At 49.4% G+C, this 23,463-nt stretch overlaps 1 protein-coding gene across 4 annotated transcripts in view; it reads left to right on the top strand.

Moving 5' to 3' along the window:
- The first annotated feature begins 8,238 nt into the window (after window positions 1–8,238).
- The window catches only part of Lpin1 (lipin 1), a 55,009-nt gene continuing 39,784 nt past the window's right edge, over window positions 8,239–23,463 (top strand). For 3 of the 4 annotated variants that reach the window (XM_060366104.1, XM_060366101.1, XM_060366100.1), the window contains exons 1-4: window positions 15,636–15,836; window positions 16,532–16,627; window positions 18,259–18,557; window positions 20,962–21,087. In XM_060366104.1, the coding sequence (XP_060222087.1) occupies window positions 15,645–15,836; window positions 16,532–16,627; window positions 18,259–18,557; window positions 20,962–21,087 (713 nt within the window). In that variant the 5' untranslated portion in view covers window positions 15,636–15,644. Of the gene's footprint in view, window positions 8,386–15,635; window positions 15,837–16,531; window positions 16,628–18,258; window positions 18,558–20,961; window positions 21,088–23,463 lie in introns of those variants that run through there. The other variant, XM_021628328.2, reaches the window with a different exon arrangement.

The following is a 23,463-nucleotide window of genomic DNA, read 5'->3' as shown; positions in this document are numbered from 1 at the left end:
TCTTCCAGAGACTAGAGTTTGAGTCCCAGCACCCATGTTGGGAGGCTCAGAACCCCACCTCCAGTGGAACTAATGACCTCCTCTGGCCTCCTTGAGAACTCACACACGTGCTACAACACACACACACACACACACACACACACACACACACACACACACCCTAAAACACATAAGTGTGCAAGCTCAGTGGGGAAGAAATGCCCTAAGTACTGCCCAAGGCCTCCCCAAAGAAAAGGAAAGTTTGAGCCAGGTGCGGTGGTATATGTCTTTAATTATAGCACTTGGTGGGCAGAGGCAGAGGCAGAGGCAGCTAGAGCTCTGTGAGTTCGAGGCCAGCCTGGTCTACAATGTGAGTCCAGGACAACCAGGGCTGTTACATAGAGAAACCCTGTCTTGAAAAACAAAACAAAACAAACACCCCTCCCCCCTCCAAAAAAAGAAAAGTTTGAAGTTGGGGTGTTAGAATTTGCAGGGCCAAGTGTGGAGAGGAAGAAGTCCCAGAGAAGTCTGCAGAGGGCCTCCTTTCCTCTGACTGAGCTTCAGTCTGCACATGGCTGGTTGAAGCTGCAAAAGGGGTTTATGGTTGGAACCATCTCCAGAGATGATGATCCAGGCCTGGAATAATTTCAGTTGGTGGTGACTTCATAACAGGCCCACAGTTAGTGATCTCTCTTTCAACATGAGAGTTCTGATCCTACTTCCCCTGAGTGTGGCTGGATTTGCTTACTCGTCTGGTTCTCGGGAACAGAATGTGGAGTGAGGGAGGGTGGCCAGGGATGACTTCTGTAACTAGGTCGTAGAAGGTATTCTGGCTTCTACCTTGTGCTCTCTTAGACCTACCACACTGGTGGAAGCCAAAGCTATGCCATTCAAGCCAACCAATGGGACAGGTCCCCGTGGAAAGGATCCAAACTTGCACCAAAAGACGTTGAATCAAGCTCTTTTGAAAGCAGGTCCCAGCCCTAGTCGCTGTGGCTATGATCTTTCCCATGATCCTCGTTGGCTAACACTCACCATGGAGGCAAACTTCTAACCAGCAACAGATAACCATCCGGGGTGGGAGGACTCCCTACATTGCAGAGCTTTGGCCAACAAAGCAGGAAGGGAGTCCTACAACGTTAGTAGCAGATGGGTCCTAGCGCAAAGGCTGTATCAGATCTGTGGGAGCCAGGCCTGAAGCCACGCCTCAGCAGGATTCAACTAATACCAAGTGTCTTACCTGCATCTCAGAGCAAATCCCAATAAAACTGAAAGGAATGTGAGGAAACCCGGCCACCCACAGGCAAAATGTCCTTGTGAAAACATGAGGCCTGTCAAGAAGCAGGAGCAGTGAGCAGCGCATTGCTTTCTGGAGAGAAGTCACTCAATAATCATGTTTTCTATGACCCAACACCCAGCAGAAGCAATGGAAGGGAGGGGAGAAATGTTGTTTGGCTCATAGTCTCAAGCAGTCCAGTTCATTGTGGTGGGAAAGGCAGGCTTGTGGGGTTTGTGGCCATGGGGGCATGTAGGCCACTTATCACAGTCCTGCAGCACCAGGAAAGAGATGGTGGGACAGGAAACGGGTGGAATTATAATCAAGTTGTGTCCCTATTGGTCTATGTCAACCTGGCCAGATTCTGTGCCCCAAAGATCACAGAACTGCTTGCTGTCACAGCTGGGAAAGCAGTTTCCAAACACAGGAATCCATCAAGGCTGTTTTGTACTCAAACAGCAGGATAAGCAGAGACAGTATTGTCAGAGATGGTAAAATAGTAGGTAAACATGCTAAAATATTTAATTTTTCTTGAGACAGGGTTTTTTTTGTGTAGTCATGGCTGTCCTGGAACTCACTCTCTAGACCAGGCTGGCCTCGAACTCAGATTTGTCTGCTTCTGCCTACCAAGTGCTGGGATTAAAGGTGTATGCCACCATGCTCTGCTAAAATAAGTATTCTTTAAAAAAGTGTATGTATGACTGTTTTCCTGCATGCATGTACATATACCATTTGCATACCTGGTGCCCACAGAGGCCAGAAAAAGGGAGTCAGGTCCCCTGGAGCTGGAGTTACAGATCATGGTGAGCCATCATGTGGGTGCTAGGAACTGAACCTCGGTTCTCTGAAAGAGCGGCAAGTGCTCTTAACTCCCAAGCTATCTCTCCAGCCCCTAAAATAACTATTCCTCAACAACAATATTACTATATTACTACATTGTTACTTGCACTAGTGTCAATATGCCCGTAGTGGTGTGAAATGTGAATACCTGGAGTCAGTTGGTGTTCTCCAGAGAAACAGGCTCCATAGAACACAGGCAGTTTTGGGTAGATGACAGCATTGTGAGAGAACAGGCTCAAGGGATGCAGGATGCTGGGTGCTGAGAACTCTCCGGTCTGAAAGCAGAGGACCAGCAAGGTCGGGGGGATTGCTCAGTTTTTGCAAAAGAGTAGGAAAGCTTGAAGTTCATATGTCCAAAGGCAGTAGAATGAGAGAGAGAAGAGGGAGGGACAGTGAATTCCATTTCCCCTTGCCTTTGTGTTTTCTATGGGTAGTTTGTCAACCTGACACAAGCTAGAGTCATTGGAGAGGAACTTCAATTGAGATAATGCTTCCATAAGATTGGCATACATCTATCCAAGCATCTCAGTTTTACTGGGCTTAACTTCAACAGCCAAAAGTTGTACAGTCCTTTTCCCTGGAGGTGTCAGTAATCAGCAACAGCCAGCACAAACTCAGTAAGACCCAGGGCTGTTCTTCCCAAGAGGTGAGATCATTTCCCACTCTTGCTTGGTGGTGAGCTCAGTGTGCAGGCTGGTCACAGGGCAAGAGGCCATTGAGACATCAGCCCTGGGCCTGGCAGGCCCAGAGGAGCAACTGAGCTGGGCCCCAGAGCACAGGTGACTCTCTGTAGTACAGGCGGATGAGTCCCATGGGAGAGAAGATGGCTGTCTTCACAGACTCCCACCTTGTTGGTACCATGTCACTGTGTCAGAGTGTTGCCATCAGCTGAGGTGTCCGGACCTGCTTCAAGGGACAGTTTGGCAAAATGAACAGTAGACATTCTTTCTTAAATACTTGTCATTCAGCAATATGTCTACGTGAATGCGGAGTGAGAGCTAAGGCTGGTCCAGTGACAACAATTTTATTTGACATCCGTGTCCAAATGCAGTAGCTCACCTGATTGCCCCAACGTGCTGAGCTGAAGGTGGTCACTCAGGATGAACAGCCAAGGAAGTTGATGTCCAGGTACAGCTGCCCCAAGGCTAGGCTGGGCTGGAACTCAGGCCAACAAGATGGATACACATTGCCTATCCATCCAGGTTGCTTATTGTCCCCAAGAGGTTATAGACAGGTGGTTCTCAGCTTGTGGGTCGTGACCCCCAAAGGGGTCACATATCAGATAGCCTGCATATCAGATGCTTACATTGTGATTCATGACAGTATCAAAATTACAGTTATGAGGTAGCAGTGAAAATAATATTACGGTTGGGGGTCACCACAACATGAGGAACTGTGTCGAAGAGTCACAGCATTAGGAAGGCTGAGGACCACTGGTCTAGACTAAGGTTGTGCCCTCAAAGGAGACAGCAGGTGCTTGTGAACTTCAGGTGAAAGATCAGTGGCCTCTGTAGGCTGGTTGAGGTCATTGTGCCAGGGTGTGGGATGATCACAAATACAACATGTCACTGAGCTGGCCCCTCCTCATTCTGGGCCAAAGCAAGGGCAAGAGACTCACACTGGCAGGCCTTGAAGAAAAGACACGGAACTCCACCGACTGGGGAGCCCTTGGGCTGAAGAACCCTTGGGCTAGGGAAAGGTCTAGGCCCAGCCAGCACACTGGACAAGTGTTCTCCATGAGCTCTAGTTTCTGCTACCTGGCCATGTGGCTGCTAACTGGCCATGTGACTTCAACTACCTCTTGATGCCTTCCTTCCTCATTAAGGATCTGGGACAGCCATTGGTATCTACCCCATAGGACCTGGTAAAAAGGAAATGCCATATACAGAGTCTAGAGTTGGGACTGGCTTGTAAGTAGTCTCTAAACACCAGCCACAGCTGTCAGCACTTTATCACTATTGGTCACCTCTCTGCCACTCTCTATACAGAGGAACTCTGTTTGCTTTTAAGCTTTTACTTTTTGAAAGGCTCACTTAAATATATTGTGCATAGCAATGGGTTTCCCAGAGCTATTTTCTCTTAGGCTTGTCACATACTCTGACCATACTCAGCCCCCACTTCCCTCTACGTCTCCACCCTTGATCTCCTCTCTGGGCAGCAAGTTTCTCAGCTGGGGAATGTGAGGCTTGAGACACATCATTCACTGGACTGGTGTTCCTCACACTTGCCTGACAAGGTCACAGGTGACTCAGGACTGACTGGGAACTGAGACTTTTTTCCTCTCTGCTACCAGAACCCAGTAGAACAGCCGGTAGCTTCCCCCGCGCAGCATCCATTCCCCCCCAATCATGGATCTCATTCCTCCAGTCTACGCTGACACTGACTTCTCTCAGCCTCCCTCCGTACCACGGTACCTCTCTGCCTGTGTCGTCCTTCACCTTCTGTTCTAGCCTGGCTCATTAGGAATCTTTCCCTGGTGCCCACTGTGAAGAGGGTATTGTGGTGGTTCCTCTCTTGCCTTCTCTTAGGGAGAGACATCTTGCATAGCAGCTATGAGTGTCCCTGCTCACCTGAGGCCAGCCACAGTCTCCCTCAGTCTTGATATACCTCAGGTTCTCTGTAAATGCTTTTTGTCTGTCCCTTGCTCTGAGGTTCTCCAGAGGGCTTGGATTTGCCTAGATGAATGAATGCCCACTCAGGACTCCACGCTAGGCTGAGTGCTCTTGCTTAGGGACTAGGCTGCCCAAACCCCTCAACAGTGATGACATCTCTTGGGTTCATAGTGTCTGACCATGTGCTCACTACTTGAGACTGCAGTGCCCAACTGTAGTGCCCTCATCTAGCCCAGGTACCTACCACACCCACAGGCCACTGCGTCAAATGGAGAGTGAGTGAGGCAGGCATGGGTAGTGGCTGTTCTCCCCAGAGACTGGACTAGGAGCATGTCCACAGTGTTGGGTGTGCCCCCCATGGATCAGCCCTGAGGCTGTGTGTGTTGGCTGCAATGTTGTGTACCTGGTTCTCTGGGGAGCCTGGGCGCTATTTATTTCCTGGCATGTTGGGGGATGGATTGGAGTAGCTCGGGCTCCAAGATGCCTACTTGCCACCGACTAGACATTTTTTCTATATGTCTTTGACATTTCTTGGCCCTCCTGGAGCACTACCCTAATTAAGATGGCCCTGGTGACCCTAGAAAGTATTCCTTCCCTGCTTTCGTTTCTGCGCTTTGCCATTCCTGTATTACCTTCTTCCTCCTCTGCCTTTGGAAACCAGGGTCATTTATATCCACTTCCCAGAACTTCTCCCAGGCCCTACCACTGTGCCCTGGGCTGTATTTTGTCTCTGCTGGGTTTTCCTCCTGCTCTGTCCTCTGTCCTCATGGTACCAAGTTTCCCATCTTGCTTCTGAAGGACCCCAGAAAGGAAATCCTTAGAATGAAGATGCTTCATTATACCATCGGAGTTTGGGTCAGAGCTTAGGCTCTGCCAGTCTCAACTCCCTGAGCAAGCTGGGTTCTGCCACAGGCTTTAGGCTTTCAACAGGCCAGTTAAACAGGCAGGTGATGAGGGAAAGCAGAGAAAGGAGATGCATTCAGGGTGGCCCCATCAGGACGAGGAACAAGGAAGCAGTGTGTGAAATGGAGGGCACCAGGCTTCAGCCTTTGTCTTCTCCCAGCATGGGAGTAAATTTCAGTTCCTCAAGGTCCACCAGTGTCCTTGCCCTTGGCGGCCATACTCTGTCCTTTTGGGATGGCATCCAGTGCTTGTGGGAGCCCTTCTGTTGGGATTTTGCAGAGCTGACCTCTGTAGTGGAGAGGTCAGTCGGTTGTCTGCCTAGGGTGGCTGTGGGGATCTCATGGGGAGGGCTGCCCACCCTTCAGTCCACACCTGCCCAGGCACCTGGGGTCAGACCTGGTAGCAGTGTCTGGAAAACAGAACCTAAGGACTTGACAGCTACCGCCATTGCCAACAAGCCAGCAAGCGAGGTGGGTTTTTCAGTTAGAAAGGGGTCTTTTATATTCTCGGCAGGGACAAGTTCCTGGTGTGGTGAGGAACACCTGAGACTCCCGGTTTAGTGGAACAACAGTTTTCAGCACGCCATTGTCTCTTGTCCTTCGTGATGGACACTTGATGCTTGTCCTCTCTGAGGGGACCAGGGACCAGGGCGCTAGCTGCAGCCACTGGGTAGAACAGCCACCAAGTCCTTAGGGAATTCCTATTTCTCTAGTCAGCATCAGGGCCAAGATCTTAACAGCGTTCCCTCAAAATGGACCTGCTTAACGAGCACCTCCACCCACTTCCTGGATTGTAAAACCGAGTCTGGAATCTAGGATGCTGTGTTGCTGAGCCAAGGCTTGGCCCCTTCCCCCCTAGCTAGAGTCCTTAGGTTATTTCCCCTCTTCCGACTTGGGCTGAACACAGCAGGTACGGGGATTGGCTCAGGGGATCACCTCAGCTCCCGGGCTGAGTCACAGCTCAGCAGGCAGCCTCGCTGCTCACAGCACAGCCTGGGGCCCCATCAGGGGGTATCCAGACTCTGCCGGCTTAGAGCACCTGTGCTTCAGAGTCCACTTTTGTTGTTGTTTTGTTATGGTGTGAGCATCCAGTGTGACTCAGTGAATGTTTCTGGGAAAAGTGTTCTCTCTGTGGGTGATCTTTTTATAGGCTACAGGCAAAGCTGGACTGAACTTGCTGTGAACAAATCGGCCAGACTTTTGCTAATCGGTGTGTTTGTGGGGGGCACGTGCACCAGTCATTTATGGAGTAAGGGATTTAGGCTGGACTTGTTCGGACTCTCCTCCGTTTGTCTTCAAGTCTGAATAATTAAAAAAAACCAAACATTTTTTTAAAGGCTTCGCTTAAATGACAGAATATAGGACTTGCTTTCTGGAAAGCGGGGGGGGGGGAGGGGGGGGGAGCAGGATGCTTTCACCCCTGGCCCCAGAGCCTCAGGAGTCTGTGGGCATTGCAAGGATTGTCCTTTCGGCTGGCTGAGTTGCCCCAAGCACAGCTGGAGCGCTTCCACACCTGCCCCGGATGCGCAAGTCACCATCCAGGCTGATCTCCCGGAGCTGCTGTGTCCTGAGCTGTGTGGAACCAGCTCAGCCTGGCTCATTTCCCCAGCAAGGCCTGCTGTGACCTCTCCAGGGATCTGGTCTTGGACTGGGGACCTAGAACCCTTGCCTGACATCGCAGAATCCCTTGACTGGGATCTCCAGAGCCACATAAAGCCAGTGTCAGGGTGGGCCTCTGTAATTTCAGCGTCCTGGAAGCGGAAAGATTAGAAGTGTAAGGCAAATCTTTAGATTCGCGGAATTTAAGGCCAGCCTAGAGTGCATGCCTTCGACAACCCCACGCCCGCCTGAAAAAGGCTAGTTTTTTTCCCTAAGACGGAAGCACTCTACAGCTCTCTGATCTGTCCCTCCTCTCTGGTCTCCTGGATTGCTGCGGCTGGCGAACTCTCCTGTCGGATACAGTTCCCTTCCCCAGCAGCCTTCCTCGGGATCTTTGCCGTGCTGTTTCCCAGAAAGCACTGCCTCTTTGGAGGGTCTCTGTATAGATAACCTGATGTTTATTAACTGGTGACGGAGTTCGGTTGCTAGAGGGCCTGCCCAGCATTCCAGCGGCTGGGAGGTCCATTCCCAGCCTGCAAACACTAGGTGTGGTAGGGAGTACGCTTGCTTGTGACAGTTCAGGGTCATCGTAGGCTACCTAGAAGGCGGCTCGGAGTCCCTGTCTCCCCAACAAAGTAAAACACAATTTATTGTCCTTTGGGGTCCCAGCGACCCTTGCGAGTGGCTTCGTCCGACTTGAACCATTCCGCCACCGGACTTGCGGCCGTCCGTTATTTGTTCGTTCCTGGCTTTGCTGCCCGGTGGTGAACGTAAGCCAGGAGGGAGGAGGGTGCGGGGACGCTAAGAACGAACGGGGATTGATGGCTGACTTGTGTCACAGACCGGAGAACTAAGTGTCAACGGTAATAAGGTCAAAAAAGGGCTCAGGCTGTAGAAATAGAAGGCTCTGGGAAGGAGCCCCTACTCCCGGAAAGTCAAGGCTAACAGTCCAGTTTGGGGAGGGGTGGGTGGGATGGGGAAGGTAGGGTATTAGGGGTAAGAGGGGTGTCGGTGGGCCATGAAAACATCCCAGTTCCACGTTCCTCCGTATTCCCCCTGGTGCCTCCCCGGAGGCTCCGCCCCCTTCAGGCCCCGCCCCTTGCCTACTCAAAGCTGACAGCAGCGGCTGGCCTGGTGTTTGCATACAAAGGCGGCTCCACGCGCGCGTGTCCTCTTGGTGAGTAGCCTTGGGGACCCGGGTCCCAGTTTGTGTTCCAAGGACGGCTCTTGAGACGTGACCCCCCTCAGGGAGGCCGTGTGGGCCGCGTCATATCCCCGGGCTTTCCCACGGAGCACCCAAGCTTGCAGGGACCCCGTGGGCTGGGACCCGGATGAGACTCATCCCAAGGGGCTTTAGGGTTCAGGCTTTGCAGCGGAGGACACTGAGAACTGACTAGGAGGTCCACCTTCTTGTCCAAGGGCGCACCTCTGCTGGGTGGCAGCGAGCTGGGAACCCAGATTCTCAGGTTACCGGGCTCACCGCAGGCCTCCACGCAGCTTTGCAGTCTAGCGGGCGCTGGGCCTGCGGCTCCACCGGCCTGAGCTGCAGATAGTTTTACCTGGGGAAGGCCAGGGGAGTATGGGGGAAAAGCAACGCTTTGGAAGTCATCTTAAGTATTGGGGTGTGTGTGTGTGGGGGCACGGGGACAGAGTCAAGGTGGCTGCCTGAGCATTTGTGCAGTCAGTAGGTGCTGCAGAAGTCCACCCTCCTTGGCAGGAAGCAGGAGTGAAAGCGCTGGCCAGGTCTAGTCTGGGGAGCGGGAGACACAGCTGCTTCCTATGGAGTAGTGAAGTTCTGGGGAAGATGAGCCCGTAACGGTTTTTGGAGGAGAGAATGCAGCCCTTGAGGATTCAGACATTTACTATCCGTCCCTTGTTCCATAATATACGTTTTATGAATGGAAGCAGTTTAGGAATGCGTACTAATTAAGGGCTGATATGTACACCAGTGAGGGAACTTTTCAGTATTCCCAGAAAGGCTGAAAGATCCCAGTGTGTTTGGTTCCCCATGTTGACAAAGCTTCCTGTTTGCTGACATTGCTTCTGCTGTCACGGGTTTTGTGTGTGTGTGGGTGTGTGTTTTTGGCCCTTTTCCCTACTTGTGTAGGGCCTGGTGGTTGGGTTGGGAAGCCTGGGCCCTGAGTTTGGTTCTGTCTTGGTGGCTGTGCCACCCCCACTCGACTTCTACCCTCTTTAGGTCCAGTCGTCAACGTTCTTGTGATACTTGCCACTATGGAAAGTAGGGTGGCAGTGAAAGGGACAACATGCCCAGTCTTGTTGCCTGGGTGATAACTTGGGGCACAGATAAGGGAGGTGGGATCCTTTGTTGCTGTCCGGAGTGTGTGAGGTGTCTGCTGGTGGGGCTGGGCCAGGTCTTTGCTTATCTTTTGCTCTCGGGGCTTCAGTCAGGAGATAGCAAGACAACTGAGCACTGATAGCTGGAACTCCGTGGTCCAGGGACGTCACTTGTGGAGCCTGCTTATCAGCTTCTGTATCTAGAGTCATGGAAAAAAACACACTTCATTTGCCAGACTGTTGCCCAAGTGAATTGAGATGACTTCAGTATTCCAATGGGGGAAATTCAGGGTACCACCGAGGGCCCTTTGTAGACCTGTGCTAGTCCTGGCTAGGGAAGGCTAGCCCCTGGCCCATGGTTGAGCTAGCTGCCTTGGCTCATTCCTCCCTCACCTTAGATTGTGAATCCATTTTTCCTGTGTCTTCTCCCTTTTAGGTTCAGGGTCTGAAAGGGACCAATAATGACATGAATTGATTTGAGCAAGTGTGTGGTGGGATGTCTAGGGGGGTGCCTGCCTTGTTCCAGGATGGCTGGCCCTATGGGCTTAGTTGCTGTCCTTTGCACACGAACAGCTCTGGCTTCTGGAGCCTTTTGAAAAGCAACCAGAAAAGGGAGCAATGAAGACTGGTGGGTGATTTGGCTGTACTTGGAAGCCCTTGTATGGGAACTCGGAGCTGTGGTCTTGACCTTACTGTTTTGCCCTGGCTAGCCTTGGAACTCAATATCATCCTGCCTCAGCCTTCTTGGCGTTAGAGTCACAGGTGTGTCTCACTATACCCTGCCTGCCTGAAACCATGGTTATTGTGGAACATGAATATACCTTTCACTATCCCAGTATTTATCTGATATAGTAGTGTCCCCTGCTCTGCCTTTTTGTGTGTGCGTAGGCACATCTGAGGGACTTAAATGTAAATACATGCAAAAGTGCTCTGCTGGAGAGACTTAGTGCAGTATTTTTTGGAGCTGTCTGCCACCATTGGGTCAGTACTTAATTTTTACCTGGAGTGTAGACTGTGGAAAACACCATACATAGGCTATTTCCCAGCACCTCTGCAGGGTGGGTGCCGTTTAAATCACCCATCCTATAGGTGCCAGAACCACCCTCCTCTTTAACACGCAGGGCAAGTGTGACTGTTACTGATGGCTGGGGCAGGACTGGAGGGGGAGGTTCAGCGATGTTCAAAGGTCTCAGAATGGGAGCATTCTTGACCAAGATGGGCATCTCCACAGAGGGTTCTCGAAAGTGTGTGAAAAGACACTGGGGCTTCCGAGGAGAACAAAGGTCATGTGCCCTGCAAGGGAGCTAACGGTTAAGGGCTGAGGTTCCGAGTCCCAACCCAGGGAGGCTTCACAGAGCACAGGGGCCACACTGTGTCTTCTGTGTGTCCCTCTCTTGCTGGCCAAGCCCGGGTGCTTCTTGGCAGGGACCTGAGAACACTCATTACCTGGGATTACAATGCCCACTTGTTGCCAGAACTCGGCTCTGAGAAGCCCAAGTGTCACTTAGCCAACCTTCCTGCCAGAGCAGGGGCCATGCCCTAGTTGTCGCTACCACTTGTGCCTCATTTCTTTGAAAATGAAGGTTAATGAGAACCTTATTAGAAGCAGTATTTAAAAATGTATGTGCGTGCGAGAGAGAGGGAGAGAGGAGAGATTGTGCCCATCACAGCATGAGTTGTGGAGGTCAGTGTCTTTTCTCTGCCCCTACCTTTAGGTGGGTTCCAGGGATTGAACTCCTATCCTTAGGCTTGCCAGCAACACCTTTGCTTTGTGAGCCATCTTGCCAGCTCCTTTATGTTCTTTTCATGTAGTTTTCATTGACATGGAGACTCCGAGACCAGTGTACAGGACTTTTCAGACTCCCCATTAAAAACTGATGTGAAAGCAATGCTTGTGGATATGGAAACGTCAAGGTCTCCTGCCCATCCCCTTGCTGGCAGCTGGTAGCCCTGTGAGTGTGGATATTTGCGGAGCGTACAACTCTCTTCCGCTCCTAATAGGCTCATACTATTCCATATATAATGCGGATGGTCCATAATTTATTAATCCAGGGTCTTGTTGATCTTTTAAGCGACTTCTGCTTCCCTCCCTCCATCACAGTCAGTCTCTGGTCACTTCCTCCCACAAAGGTGGTGCTGTTTGGGGGCTGGTAAGATGGCCTAGCAGGTAAAGGTGCCTGCTGCCAAACTGGATGACTTGAGTTCGATTTCTGGAACCCATATTCATCGAAAGAAAGAAAGAACTCAACTCTCACTAGTTCTGTGGAGAGGACTAGTTGTCCTCTGAGGTCATTTGTGCTGTGGTATATGCCTGTGCACAGACACATACTGAAAACATGATCCTGAATCTGAAGAATCAATTCTTGTTATGGAATTGCTGGGATTTGCTAGTATGTGCCAAATGGGCCGTTCTTTTTAGGACTCTGTTGTGTTAGTGACTGGAGCATTGAGTGTATGCTTTGTGAATCTATTCGAGGATTTATGGAATGTTTTTATTTGGGGTCTTTGAAAGGCCTTATTTTGTGCATGTGTGCAAGTGGGTGTGTCTCTGTGAGCAGGTATGTGCGCTCAGGTATGTATGTGCAACTGTGTGTGTATGCAGATGTGTGCCTTTATATGTGTGTAGTGCAAATGTGTGTGTATGCAGATGTGTGCCTGTGTATGTGTGCATGCGTAGGTGTCTATTGGAGGAGTGTGTTTACAGCTGTATGTGTGTGTAGGTGGGTGTGTACATGTCGGGGCCAGAGACTGACATTCCCTTCCTTAGGTCCACCTTATCTTTTGAGCTAGGCCCCTAACTGCACTTGTGGCTACTGGTTCAGTTGGACCGACTGTCCCTCCCCACTTTTCCGCAGTGGCTCATGCCTGGCTTTTATGTGGGTGCTGGGATGCTTTTGAGGCATGTGCTTTATGGACTGAGCCATCCGTCTCTTGATTCCCTGTGTGAATCTGGGCTTATGAACTCTTCATATGTAATTGTCCAAGTGTCTTAGTTAGGGTTTCCATTGCTGTGAGGAGACACCGTGACCAAGGCAACCCTTATAAAGGAAAGCATCTCATTGGGGCTGGTTTACAGTTTCAGAGCTTTAGTCCATTATTGCCATAGTGGGAAGCATGGCAGCATCCGGGCAGACATGGTGCTGGAGGATCTGAGAGTTCTACATCTTGATCCCTAGGGAGCAAAAGGACACTGTGTGCCACAATGGGTGTAGCTTGAGCATAGTAGACCTCAAAGCCCACCCCAACAGTGACACATTTCCTCCAAGAAGGTCACACCCATTTCTGCAAGGCCACACTTCCTAATAGTGCTACTCCCCATGGGCCAAGCATACACACACACACACACACACACACACCAGGTGTATTCTATTGTCTTCTGAGCCCCTTATGTTATTGTGACACATTTTCAATGGGGCTGGCCTGAGGCCACCCTCAGATAACTTTAATATTCCAGGTGGTGGAATGGAATTAACACATTTTGTGGAGTTAGGAGAGCTATGGCAGGATTCTTGAATTTTGGCAGATTTTTAAAACAAACAAACAAAAATAAAAGGAATGAAAAAAAAAGCAGTTCTTGGCAGTTTACGAAGTCTGCACATGGGTTCTGCCAATTTTGGATTAAATGTAGACTTTTCTAATGTCCTAACTAGGTGAGAAGTCATGAGACTTGATGTCCCGAGGCCATGTCTGGGACAGTCTGAGATGGATGGCAGCTGTGCCAAGCACTTGCAGAATGCCAGGATTGATGAGGGAGAGTGTGTACCCTCCAGTTCCAGGTTGGGGCCTTGAAGTGTGGTTTCCTTGCCAATGTAAGCTCCACATTTATCTAGGAAGTTCTTATCTAGAGATGGCATTTCAGGGAACTTAGTGTTGGGTCAGAATGCCAACCCAGAAGCAGCTACATTAAAGGGAAAAAAAAAATCCAAGTAGTTTATCACTGCAGAATTCCCAGAGGCACTGTCTAGGTTTAATGACGTGGTTCTCAACCAGGAGGTCATAACCCTTTTATGGGGGTCTTAAATCAGATATCAGATACTGTAATGTCAGATATTTTCATTACAATTCACAACAGTAACAAAATTACAGCTGTGAAGTAGCCACGAAAATAACTTTATGGTTGGGGATCATCACCTCATGAGGAACTGTATTAAAGGGTCACAGCCATGGGAAGACTGAGACCCACCGCCATGTTAGAGAATTCCATAAGACCTAGTGATGTTCTCCTTCAAAAATACATCAGAGCCAGGCACCACAGAATCCCGTCTCCAGCATGTGGAGCTGCCAGGTTGCACCATCTTGTCAAGTGTCAAGATGAACCCAGCAGACTGGGAGGCAGTCACGTGGGCAGTGTCTTCAAGCAGGCCCCCTGGAAAACTGTCAGCATCATTTGTTCTTTGGTTGCTCTGATTGCCTCTCACCCTGGAGCTCTCCAGATGTTTTCTCACTCAGATCTAAACTCTTCCTTCCTGCTCCCTTAAGAGCAGGGAAGCTGAACCCCCACTGGAATAATGGGATTATGGGACTTTGAGAGGCTCCTCTGCCTGGGCAGGTTTCTTCCAGCTGCTTATCGTATTTAAGTTAATGGAATCAGCCTCTTCCTTGAGCTTTTCAATGCCAGGGCAGCTGAAGTAAGTGAAATTTGAAACTCTGTTTAGTGGTTTGATTGTGTAGAACTTTTAAAAGAAAACGTCAGAGGGCTTATTAAGAAGAGAGCCTTAGTACCAGGGCAGAGAAAGAAGGGCCCTGTCTACCCACCTTGCCTAATTTGAGCCCAGAAGGTACCTGAGAGGACCTGGTTTACTCTAGCTTGTTAAAGACCACCATCTGTCACATGCCTCCTGGGGAGGAGCTGTGCCTTGCACCTCAGGTCTTTCTAACTTGTTTTTATGAGATAGGGGCCTCATGTAGTCTAGGCTGGCCTCAAACCTAGGATGACTTTGAATTTCTGATTTTCCCATTTTAACAAAACTCCTCAGTACTGGGATTACAGGCTGCACCATTGTACCTGGTTTATGCAGTGCTGGGGATCAAACCCAGCGCTTTGTGCATGCCAGACAAGCACCGTACCAACTGAGCTGCACCTCCAGCCCTTAAGTCGTTTTGAAGTGCGCAGCCATCAGCGCACTTGTCTTCTGCACCGGAAACCCTCATCCACCACTCCAAATCTCTTGTTCCCTCCCAGGCCCTGGTAGCTGCCATTCTACTTGTATCAGCTGGCTGTCTTCTAAGTGATGTTTTGCCAAATGGATACAGAGTTAAACTGAATTCTAAATATTTCTGACATTAGTTTATGCGTGTGGGTCTGTTTGTCAGAGGGTCAGAGGATAATCTGTGGGAGTTGGTTCCCATTCCTCCATGCAGGTCCTGGGGAATGAACTCAGGTTTTCAGGCTTGGTGGCAAGCCTGTTGCCAGTAGAGCCACCTTGCCAGCCCCTGAATAGTTAGTGCTTACACACACAGGCAAATGCAGCTCTCAGACTTGGTCGGAGATGGCGTTCAGCAGTGTCTTACCTGGGTTTCCTTTACTGTGAAGAGACACCGAGGCCATTTAATTTACAGTTTCAGAGGTATAGTCCATTAGGTCACGGCAGGAAGCATGGCAGCATGCGGGCAGAGGTGGTGCTGGAGAAGGAGCTCCATCTTGAATCTATAGGGCAAGGCACCATTAGCAGGTGTGGCTTTGTTGGCGTGCATATGGACTTGCTGGAGGAATGCGTCACTATGGGGTCAGGCTTTGAGGTCTCAGATGCTCAAGCCAGTTCACTTCTGCTGCCCACGGACTCTTGTGTTTGACACTGAGACAACATTGCCAAACACAGACGTGGCAGGTCACATTCATGGCCATCCCGGGATGCATGGACTGAGCCCAGTAGCACCCTCTGTTGGGATACCTGGGCCTCTCTGTGCCGGACCCTGTGGTGGGAAGGATGTGGGGCTTGATGGCGTGGGAGAGATGGGCTGTTGCAGGGGTGTCTCAGAGAACATTCTGGAAACAGGGATGTGGGCAAAGGTGTGAAAATAGAATGAGCACACTGCGTCCCTGAAGTGGAGTGCCGAGTTGGAGGCTGTGGGTGGCCGTCCAATGTTAACTGCTTTCGTGAACCTGCGTGTGATCTGTCTGTCGTCTGTCAGGTTCAGACAATGAATTACGTGGGGCAGTTGGCCGGCCAGGTGTTTGTGACCGTAAAGGAGCTCTACAAGGGGCTGAACCCTGCCACGCTGTCAGGATGTATCGACATCATCGTCATCCGCCAGCCCAACGGCAGTCTGCAGTGCTCCCCCTTCCACGTCCGCTTCGGGAAGATGGGTGTCCTGCGCTCCCGGGAGAAAGTGGTGAGGCCTGGGCCCCTCCCTCTCCTCCTCAGAGAAGAGTAGCAGGGGGGTGCTGTCTCCTGCCCTGAGTTCTCAGGAGCCACCGGTCAAGATGCCTAGCTGCATAATTTAATGCTCACTAATGATCTCATTGTTTCCATTACCATGGCAGTGCCAGGTCCTCTAAGATGGGTGCCCACCAAGTCTGAGGCTCAGAAGGCACAGCAGGCAGGACAGCAGGAGGGCATGTCACAGCAGGGCAGGGTGGCCGGTAGGCCACTTCTCGGGAAAAGTCAGGGCTGACCACCTGCTCCCTCCTGTCCATTGTCTTTCTGAACTACCACCCAGATACCTTCCAGATGGTATGGCTCCCTTCCCATGTGGTGGCTGCTTATGAGGAAATAGGTGGACATGGTGTTTTTATGACCCGGTTTCAGAAGCCCTATGGGGTCACTTCTCTTCTGCTGGCTGGGTGGCAATCACAGCCTTCCTCATCCTCGGAGAGAGGAGAAGTGTGCATGCTGGTGGGCAGTGGGAAGGTTCTGCGGCAGCATTGGAGCTATTGAAAAGGACTAGTGTAGCCATGTTTGGAAACCCAAGTTCCCTCCCCACCTCCCCAGGGCACCTCCCCAGTGTTCAGGCAGGTGTGCTTGGATGAGGGACACCACCTGAGACCTGAGGTGCGCACTGGGTCCTTCACCATCTTCTCCCTTCAGGTGGACATAGAAATCAACGGAGAGTCTGTGGATTTGCACATGAAGCTGGGAGACAATGGAGAAGCTTTTTTCGTTGAAGAGACGGACAATGATCAGGTGAGGAGGCCTTGGGGTCCAGGGCCCCTACAGCGTGTGGGGACACAGCAGGCATGCCCGAGGAGAAGGCAGTTCTGGGCCCTTCACCCGGTAGCTTCAGAGTGAGGACTTACCTGTCAGAGGGCACCTTCTGAGAGCTGGTTCTCGCCTTCACCAACTCAGAGATGGGACTCTGAGTTGTCAGGCTCAGCAACACACGCTTTGCCCACTGAGCCAACTTTTGGGGCTGAATTGTTAGCGTTTTTGGTGGCTGAATGGCTTTGAGATACCACATTTCATTTACCTAAGTTGCCTCTTTAGCATCTTGGGTTGTTGCCACCTTTTGGCTAGTGTGAGTAATGACACTGTGAACATTCATATTCTAGTTTCTGTGAGAACGTACGCTTCCCCCCATTGTGTGCCTAGGAGTGAAATGACTGGGTTGTGTGATGACTTCATGTTTAACCCTTTGAGGGTCTGCGATGGGGAGATGCCTTGGTAGTTAAGAGTGATTCCTGTATAAGTTTGAGGACGTTAGTTTGAATCTCAAGCACCAATGCTGAGAAAAGCAGTCTTGCCAGGCAGAGACAGGCAGGTCCAGAGAACCTGCTGGCTGGCCAGCCAGCCTAACTGAAACAGCCAGCTTTCGGGTTCAGTGAGTGCGGTAGGGTGGAGAGTGCTAGAGTGAGGTAGCCAGCAGCCTCTCAGGAGCTCCCGAGAAGCAATCTTGTGCCGGAGTTTCTTGCTAAACACACTTAGGCTGGTTCCTTCCCGGAAAGGAGGTTCTGTTGGAGCCTCAAACACTAAAACCAGTGTCTGCAATTTTAACTGCCCCAGGCAGGTGCCTCCCTGTTATCTATTGGAGGAACAGCTTCTGGGCTGGAAGCCAAGGGCTGCTCCCTGCCCCACTGTCTGCTGCACCCCGCACAGCCTCCAGGCAGCTCCTGTCTAAATGGGAAGCCCTGAGTCTACCAGCTGAGATTATTATAACCATCGATTGCTCCTGGATGAGGCCCACTGTAGGCTCTAGGAGATGAGGAGCCGTTTGGGGCTTGTATGCCCAGCAGGCCAGCTCAGCACCGGTGGGTGCTGGGAGCCTGCTGGAAGCTGAGACCTGTGTGCTGTATCACCAATTACCCCCTCATACTTATGCCATCTCTACCCTTCTATATTTCTTCCTGAGGAGTGCCTGTCTCCTGCCTCACTGGCTACACAGCTGGACGTGCTCTGGAACAACAGGCCCATAGACTAGAGCTGTCATCTGATTTTTTTTTCCTCTTTTTTTCAATAAGACTGGGTCTCATGCATTCCAGAGCTGTGATGTGAACACAAACACACGTACACATTTACTCAGACAAAATAAATGTAAAACTGTGACCAGGTCCCAGCAATGGTACCATGACTCTGCCCTCGTTTTTCTCTGCCCTGGATAATTAAGATGAGTTTTGGTGGTTTGAAATCACTGGTAATGTCCTGGCTCTATTATGAGTTGCATGAGTGCTGTGTTCAGTACAGAGCAGGGTTTGAGAAGCTGATGAACTCTGACCCTCTATTCAATGCCTCCCTGTGGGTTGTCCTGCTGTGGCTCTCTCCCACATAAGTCTTCTCTATCACCCGTATTAATGGTGCTCTTCGACACCTGTCCTGCTTAGGAAGTCATCCCCATGTACCTGGCAACGTCCCCTATCCTGTCGGAAGGAGCTTCGAGAATGGAAAGCCAGCTGAAGAGGAATTCCGTGGATAGGATCAGGGGTCTGGACCCCACCACTGCTGCCCAGGGCCTGCCTCCCTGTGACTCCCAATCTACGGGTTCTCTGGGGAAGAAGAGAAGGAAAAGGAGGAGGAAGTCTCAGTTGGACAATCTCAAAAGAGATGACAATGTTAATACATCTGAGGATGAGGACATGTTTCCCATAGAGATGAGCTCCGATGAGGACACAGAGGGAAGCAGGTAAGCAGCGAGGGAGGACAGGGTCTGTGTTGGAGGAGGACGAGCTGCTTTCTTTCTCTCTTTTTGGCAAATTGAACTGAATTTGTAGCTGAGGATCACCTTGAATGTCTGATCATCACGCCCCTTGCTTGAAAATGTTGGCCTTGTAGCCACGTGCCATCATACTCTGTTAAATGGGCTGCTTTTGAACCTGGGGTTTTATGTGTGCCAGGCAAGTACTCTATCAACTAGTGCTAAAGACATTAATTTTTAAAGATTAAAAAAAAACCTTTTTATTCTGTTAGGCGTCTTAGATGAATTTTTGCAATCAGGTGTTAGGCTCAACTTAGTGAAGAATAAAGCCTTGCTCTAGTTTCTTAACCTAAGAAACAACTGGTTGTGACACACCTCTGGGCTGATAACTTCTGAAACAGAGTCAAGAAACAGGAAGCAGCAAATGAGCGTGTCATGAACAAAACTGTTTCCTGGGAGCTTGTTATTTATTTGCTGGTGCTGAGGATCAAGTCTATGGCATTGTGCATGTTAAGCCATTGTTCTGTCTTGGAGTCACACCCTTTACCCCTCACTGGCTGCCCAAATTCTGGTTTTTGTTCTCTGAGCCCTAACTCTGCCTGTGGCCTTGAGGCAGGTCTGTAGCTGTGAGGTCAGCTCAGTGCTGAAAATGACAGGAGCTCACACTCACTTGATGTTAAGCAAACCTTTCCATTATAATTTGAATTACGCTCCCAGTTGTGAGCTTTTCTCCTTTCATCTTTTTTTGTTTGGTTTGGTTTGTTTTTTTGCTTCTAATACTGTAGCCAATCTCTGTGTGTATACATTGTATTTTGGTAGGAAAAAAAGCCAGTTTAGAAAACTAATTCTCAAAGAATATTTTCTGTCTTAAATTTTTATAATTCCATGTGGCTTTTGATAATTTTTATGTCTTGTTAGCATAAAGCAGGGATAAGGAAATCAGGAATGGAATATTCCTCTGCTTCGTTGTCCAGAGGGAATTATTTTTTCTTTTTTGAGACAGGGTCCTATGTGGCTGAAGATGACCTTGAAATTCTGAACCCCCTGTCTCTAACGACGTCCCAAGTGCTGGGGATGGAACTCAGCTCCGTGCATGCTAGGCATATAACCAATGGAACCGCACTCCCCAGTTCTCAAATATATATATAATTTTTTTTTCTGACTTACACTAGAAGTTGGTTAGCATCATTGCCTTTCCTGACTGTAACTTCTAATCTGCTGTGGGTATAGAGGCTGTTTGGTTTTGGCTAGTTATAATGGCCTCTCCTCTGTTTCCAACTCCAGAACCTAACCACAGTGCTTGCAGCAGCATCAGAGGTATAGACAGATGGACTCTGCAGGAATGGGCTCCTGAGCCGTGTGCTGTAATATCTGTGCTCCTACTTCAAGCTAGGGAGTTTTACAGTCATGTTTAACTCAGAGATCCTCATGAGTGATGCCATTTATTTCTTTGGCTAGAAATGAGACACGTTTTATGTGGGCTTATTTGAATGGCAGTCCCCCCGTACATGGGAACGTCACGGAACACCTGGATACACCTCTAGCTGACCTGCCTCTTGGGCTCCTGTGGGGGAACTGTGAAAGGTGACAAGATGCTGTAGTAGAAGCCAGGTGTGGCAGCACACACCAGGAAGCCCAGAACTGGGGAGACTGAGGAAAGGATGATCACCAGCTTGGGTGACTTACTGAGACCCTATCTCAAAATTTAAGAGATAGTAGCTCAATGGTAGAATGCTTACCTACACATGTGTGCGTCCTGGGTTCCATCCCCCACTACACACACACATAGGCATGCACGCTTGAGGATGTACGGTGGCCCACACATAGGTGAAGATGCTACAGAGTACACACAAACTTTTGAGGATGCCGCATTGAACACACGCGAATATTACCAGAGGTATGCACACACTTGAGGATACTATGGTAGTCCACACACACTTGATGCTACAGTGGTACATACACATGCTCTGAGGATGATAGAAAGGTGCACACACATGCTTAAGGATGCTACAGAGGTAATTCATTGGTATAGTCATTATGCTCATACTCTGATAAAATCATTTTAAGTTTACAATCCACCCAAGGCAGATGAACAATCACATATTTATCCATGCTGACATTTTATCTCTTCTATTTCCGTCTTGTCTTCACTTTCTAGAATGTGTCTGAGTGTGTGACAGACAGGCTTCAGGACCACATGCTTCCCTGAAATGCCCTTTCTACTTGTCCTGGAGTGCCCATGTCAACCAGGACCGAGCAGCAGCTGCATAGAGGACAAGTGACCTTCCTTCTAATTAACGAAGCCCTTTGATGTAATCAAGAAGAAACTTAGCTTTATTATGACTCTGCCCTTGGTAATTTAGTTTTTTGTTTTTGTTTTTAATTTCTCCAGAACTCTTCCTACTGATGTGCCATCATTCCAAGATGATATTTCTAACGAAAACCTCCCCTCAATTTCTACATATCCCCAGTCAGCGTCATACCCCAATTCGGATAGAGAGTGGTCCCCCAGCCCCAGGTAAGTTGATGTGTGTGTCAGAGGTTGCCTTTTCTTGTCCAGAGGGTTTAGAAGTCAGCTATAGGAAGCATGTCTAAGAAAATAATAGAATAGGAACTAAAACTAAAAATAATTAGGATCAGAAAATCTTTAGAGTGTGTGGGAGGATATAGATTAGGATTAAATGTGGAAGGTGTGCAAATCTCAAGGCTTGTATTGACGTTAGACGTCATCTCAGATATACCAGAGAGGAAAGGCACAGCAGGAAGAAATAAAAACACCTGCCGAGTTACCCAGTACCCGCTGGCAGCAGGGTTCTTACTTAGCCTTGAAGTGAAATGCAGAGACATTGATGTCACTGAGCGCCGTCAAAGGGGTGCTGCCCTGCAGTTAATCCACACTTTGGCTTCAGGACCACATGCTTCCCTGAAATGCCCTTTCCACTTGTCCTGGAGTGCCCATGCCGACCGGGACCAAGCAGCAGCTGCATAGAGGACAAGTCACCTTCCTGAAGATTCCAGAAGCTTTCAGGCCCATGGAACCTATAAGAACAGGAGGCCCCCTGGAGTTGTTCTGCCAAGAACCTAGAAAGGGCAAAGGTCCAAATCCTGTGTTCTCTGTGGGACAGGCTCAGACAAATCCTGGGCATGACAACAGTTTGTGACCTCTAAGGGACCACAGCTTTAAATGTCATGGTGGGTGGAGGACAGGTTGTTAACTTGCTCAAGATGCTTGGGGATGTGGAGACAGTGAAAAAGAGGCTGAGAAACATGATGGTCATGCCATCCCTGGGCCTGTGCCACCCATGCTGTAGATTTACTTGTAGTTTAGAATAGAAGTGGTTGTGCCCTGGGACCGGGCCTGGGCTGCCAGCCTTGTCAAAGCACCCCTCTTGGTTACAGTTTCCTCAGGGTCATCTTGAGAATCAGGTAGCAGCATGGGTTGAAAGTATACTGTGTCTCATGCCTGGTTCCGGCTGGGACTGATGGAAATGTCTGTTTTCCAGGGGGTGGGGGTGGGGATGGGAGGTCTGCCTGCTTAGAGATCAGCTCTTCCGTTAGGTACCTAAGGCGTAGCTACAGCTATGTGGTTTAAACATTTTCTGTTATACGTGTTGTTTTAATTTATTCTCCTATTGCTATCATAAAATAAGTTGTTGACAAAAGCAACCTAAGGGAATACCAGTGTATTTTGGTTCACAGTTCAAGGGTACAGTCCTTCCTGGCAGGGAAGTCAAGGTGGAGCTTGAAGCATGGCATCCACCAGCAGGAAGCAGAGAGAGAAGACTGTATGCTGTTACGAAGCCCCCTTTCTCCATTCACGGAGTCCCGGATCCCACAGGGGGTTGGTGCCACCCACAGTGGGTGGGTCTCCCAGTTAACCAAATCAAAGTCATCCCCCTAGGCATGCTCACCCAGGAGCCCATCTCCTAGGTCATTATAGATTCGGTCAAGCTGACAGTTAATATTTAACCAGCATATGTGCTTAGAAGATTTATATATATATATATTTGTTGTTATATATATAATAACAAACAGGGCTGGGAGATGGCTCAGTGGTGAAGAGCAGTACTTCCTGCTCTTCCGGAGGACATGAGTTTGATCCCCAGAACACACTCTGGGTGCCTCCGTTCTGCCCGTAACCCCTGTTTCAGGTTCCTATGCCCTCGTCTGGTCTCTGTGGAGACCTGTACACACATAGCATACACACATAGACACACACACACACACACACACACACACACACACACACAAATAAAAATGAAATAAACCTTTATAAAAACGTAAAATTAATTTCAATGGTAGGTTTTATTTGACCCACGTTTCACAGAGCAGTCAACTTAAAAACATTAATGGGATATTGCAAATCTTGTTTTTATAATAAATCTTTAAGATCAGTGATTCTTTCTTCATACCCGGCGCATGTCAGTGTCACCTGGCTGTACATGGGCAGTGGTTCACTGTACAGGACAGGGCATCTCTAAGATGCCTGTTCTTGTCCTGGTTCAGGAGAGATAATCCCCTAAAAGAAGAGAAAACATAGTGATTTAGGAAGAAAACAGTGCAGGTAATTTAGAAACTGCTAGCCAATGGAAAAACCTGTCCATTAACCTGAAGACTGTAAAAGGAATGTTTAAAACACGCGGGAGAGTCTCTCTGTCTTTCTTGTTTGCTACATGACTCCAGGATGCTGACGGCATCAGATTGTGTGGCTATTGTAAAATGGATCACACATTAGGATAGGTAGACACGTCCGCATTCAGAATGTTGTGTTTTACTAAGGAAACAATAGGCAGAACCCATGCTCAAGTCTTTAATCGTGTAGTTTGATTCAGTGCTGAGCTGCAGCTAGACATGAATGATCTTGACTTAGCTAAGGGGACAAAGATGAAATGGG

Source organism: Meriones unguiculatus, chromosome 1 (assembly GCF_030254825.1).
Source record: "Meriones unguiculatus strain TT.TT164.6M chromosome 1, Bangor_MerUng_6.1, whole genome shotgun sequence".
Taxonomy (NCBI): domain Eukaryota; kingdom Metazoa; phylum Chordata; class Mammalia; order Rodentia; family Muridae; genus Meriones; species Meriones unguiculatus.
This window is presented reverse-complemented; position numbering and strand designations above follow the sequence as displayed.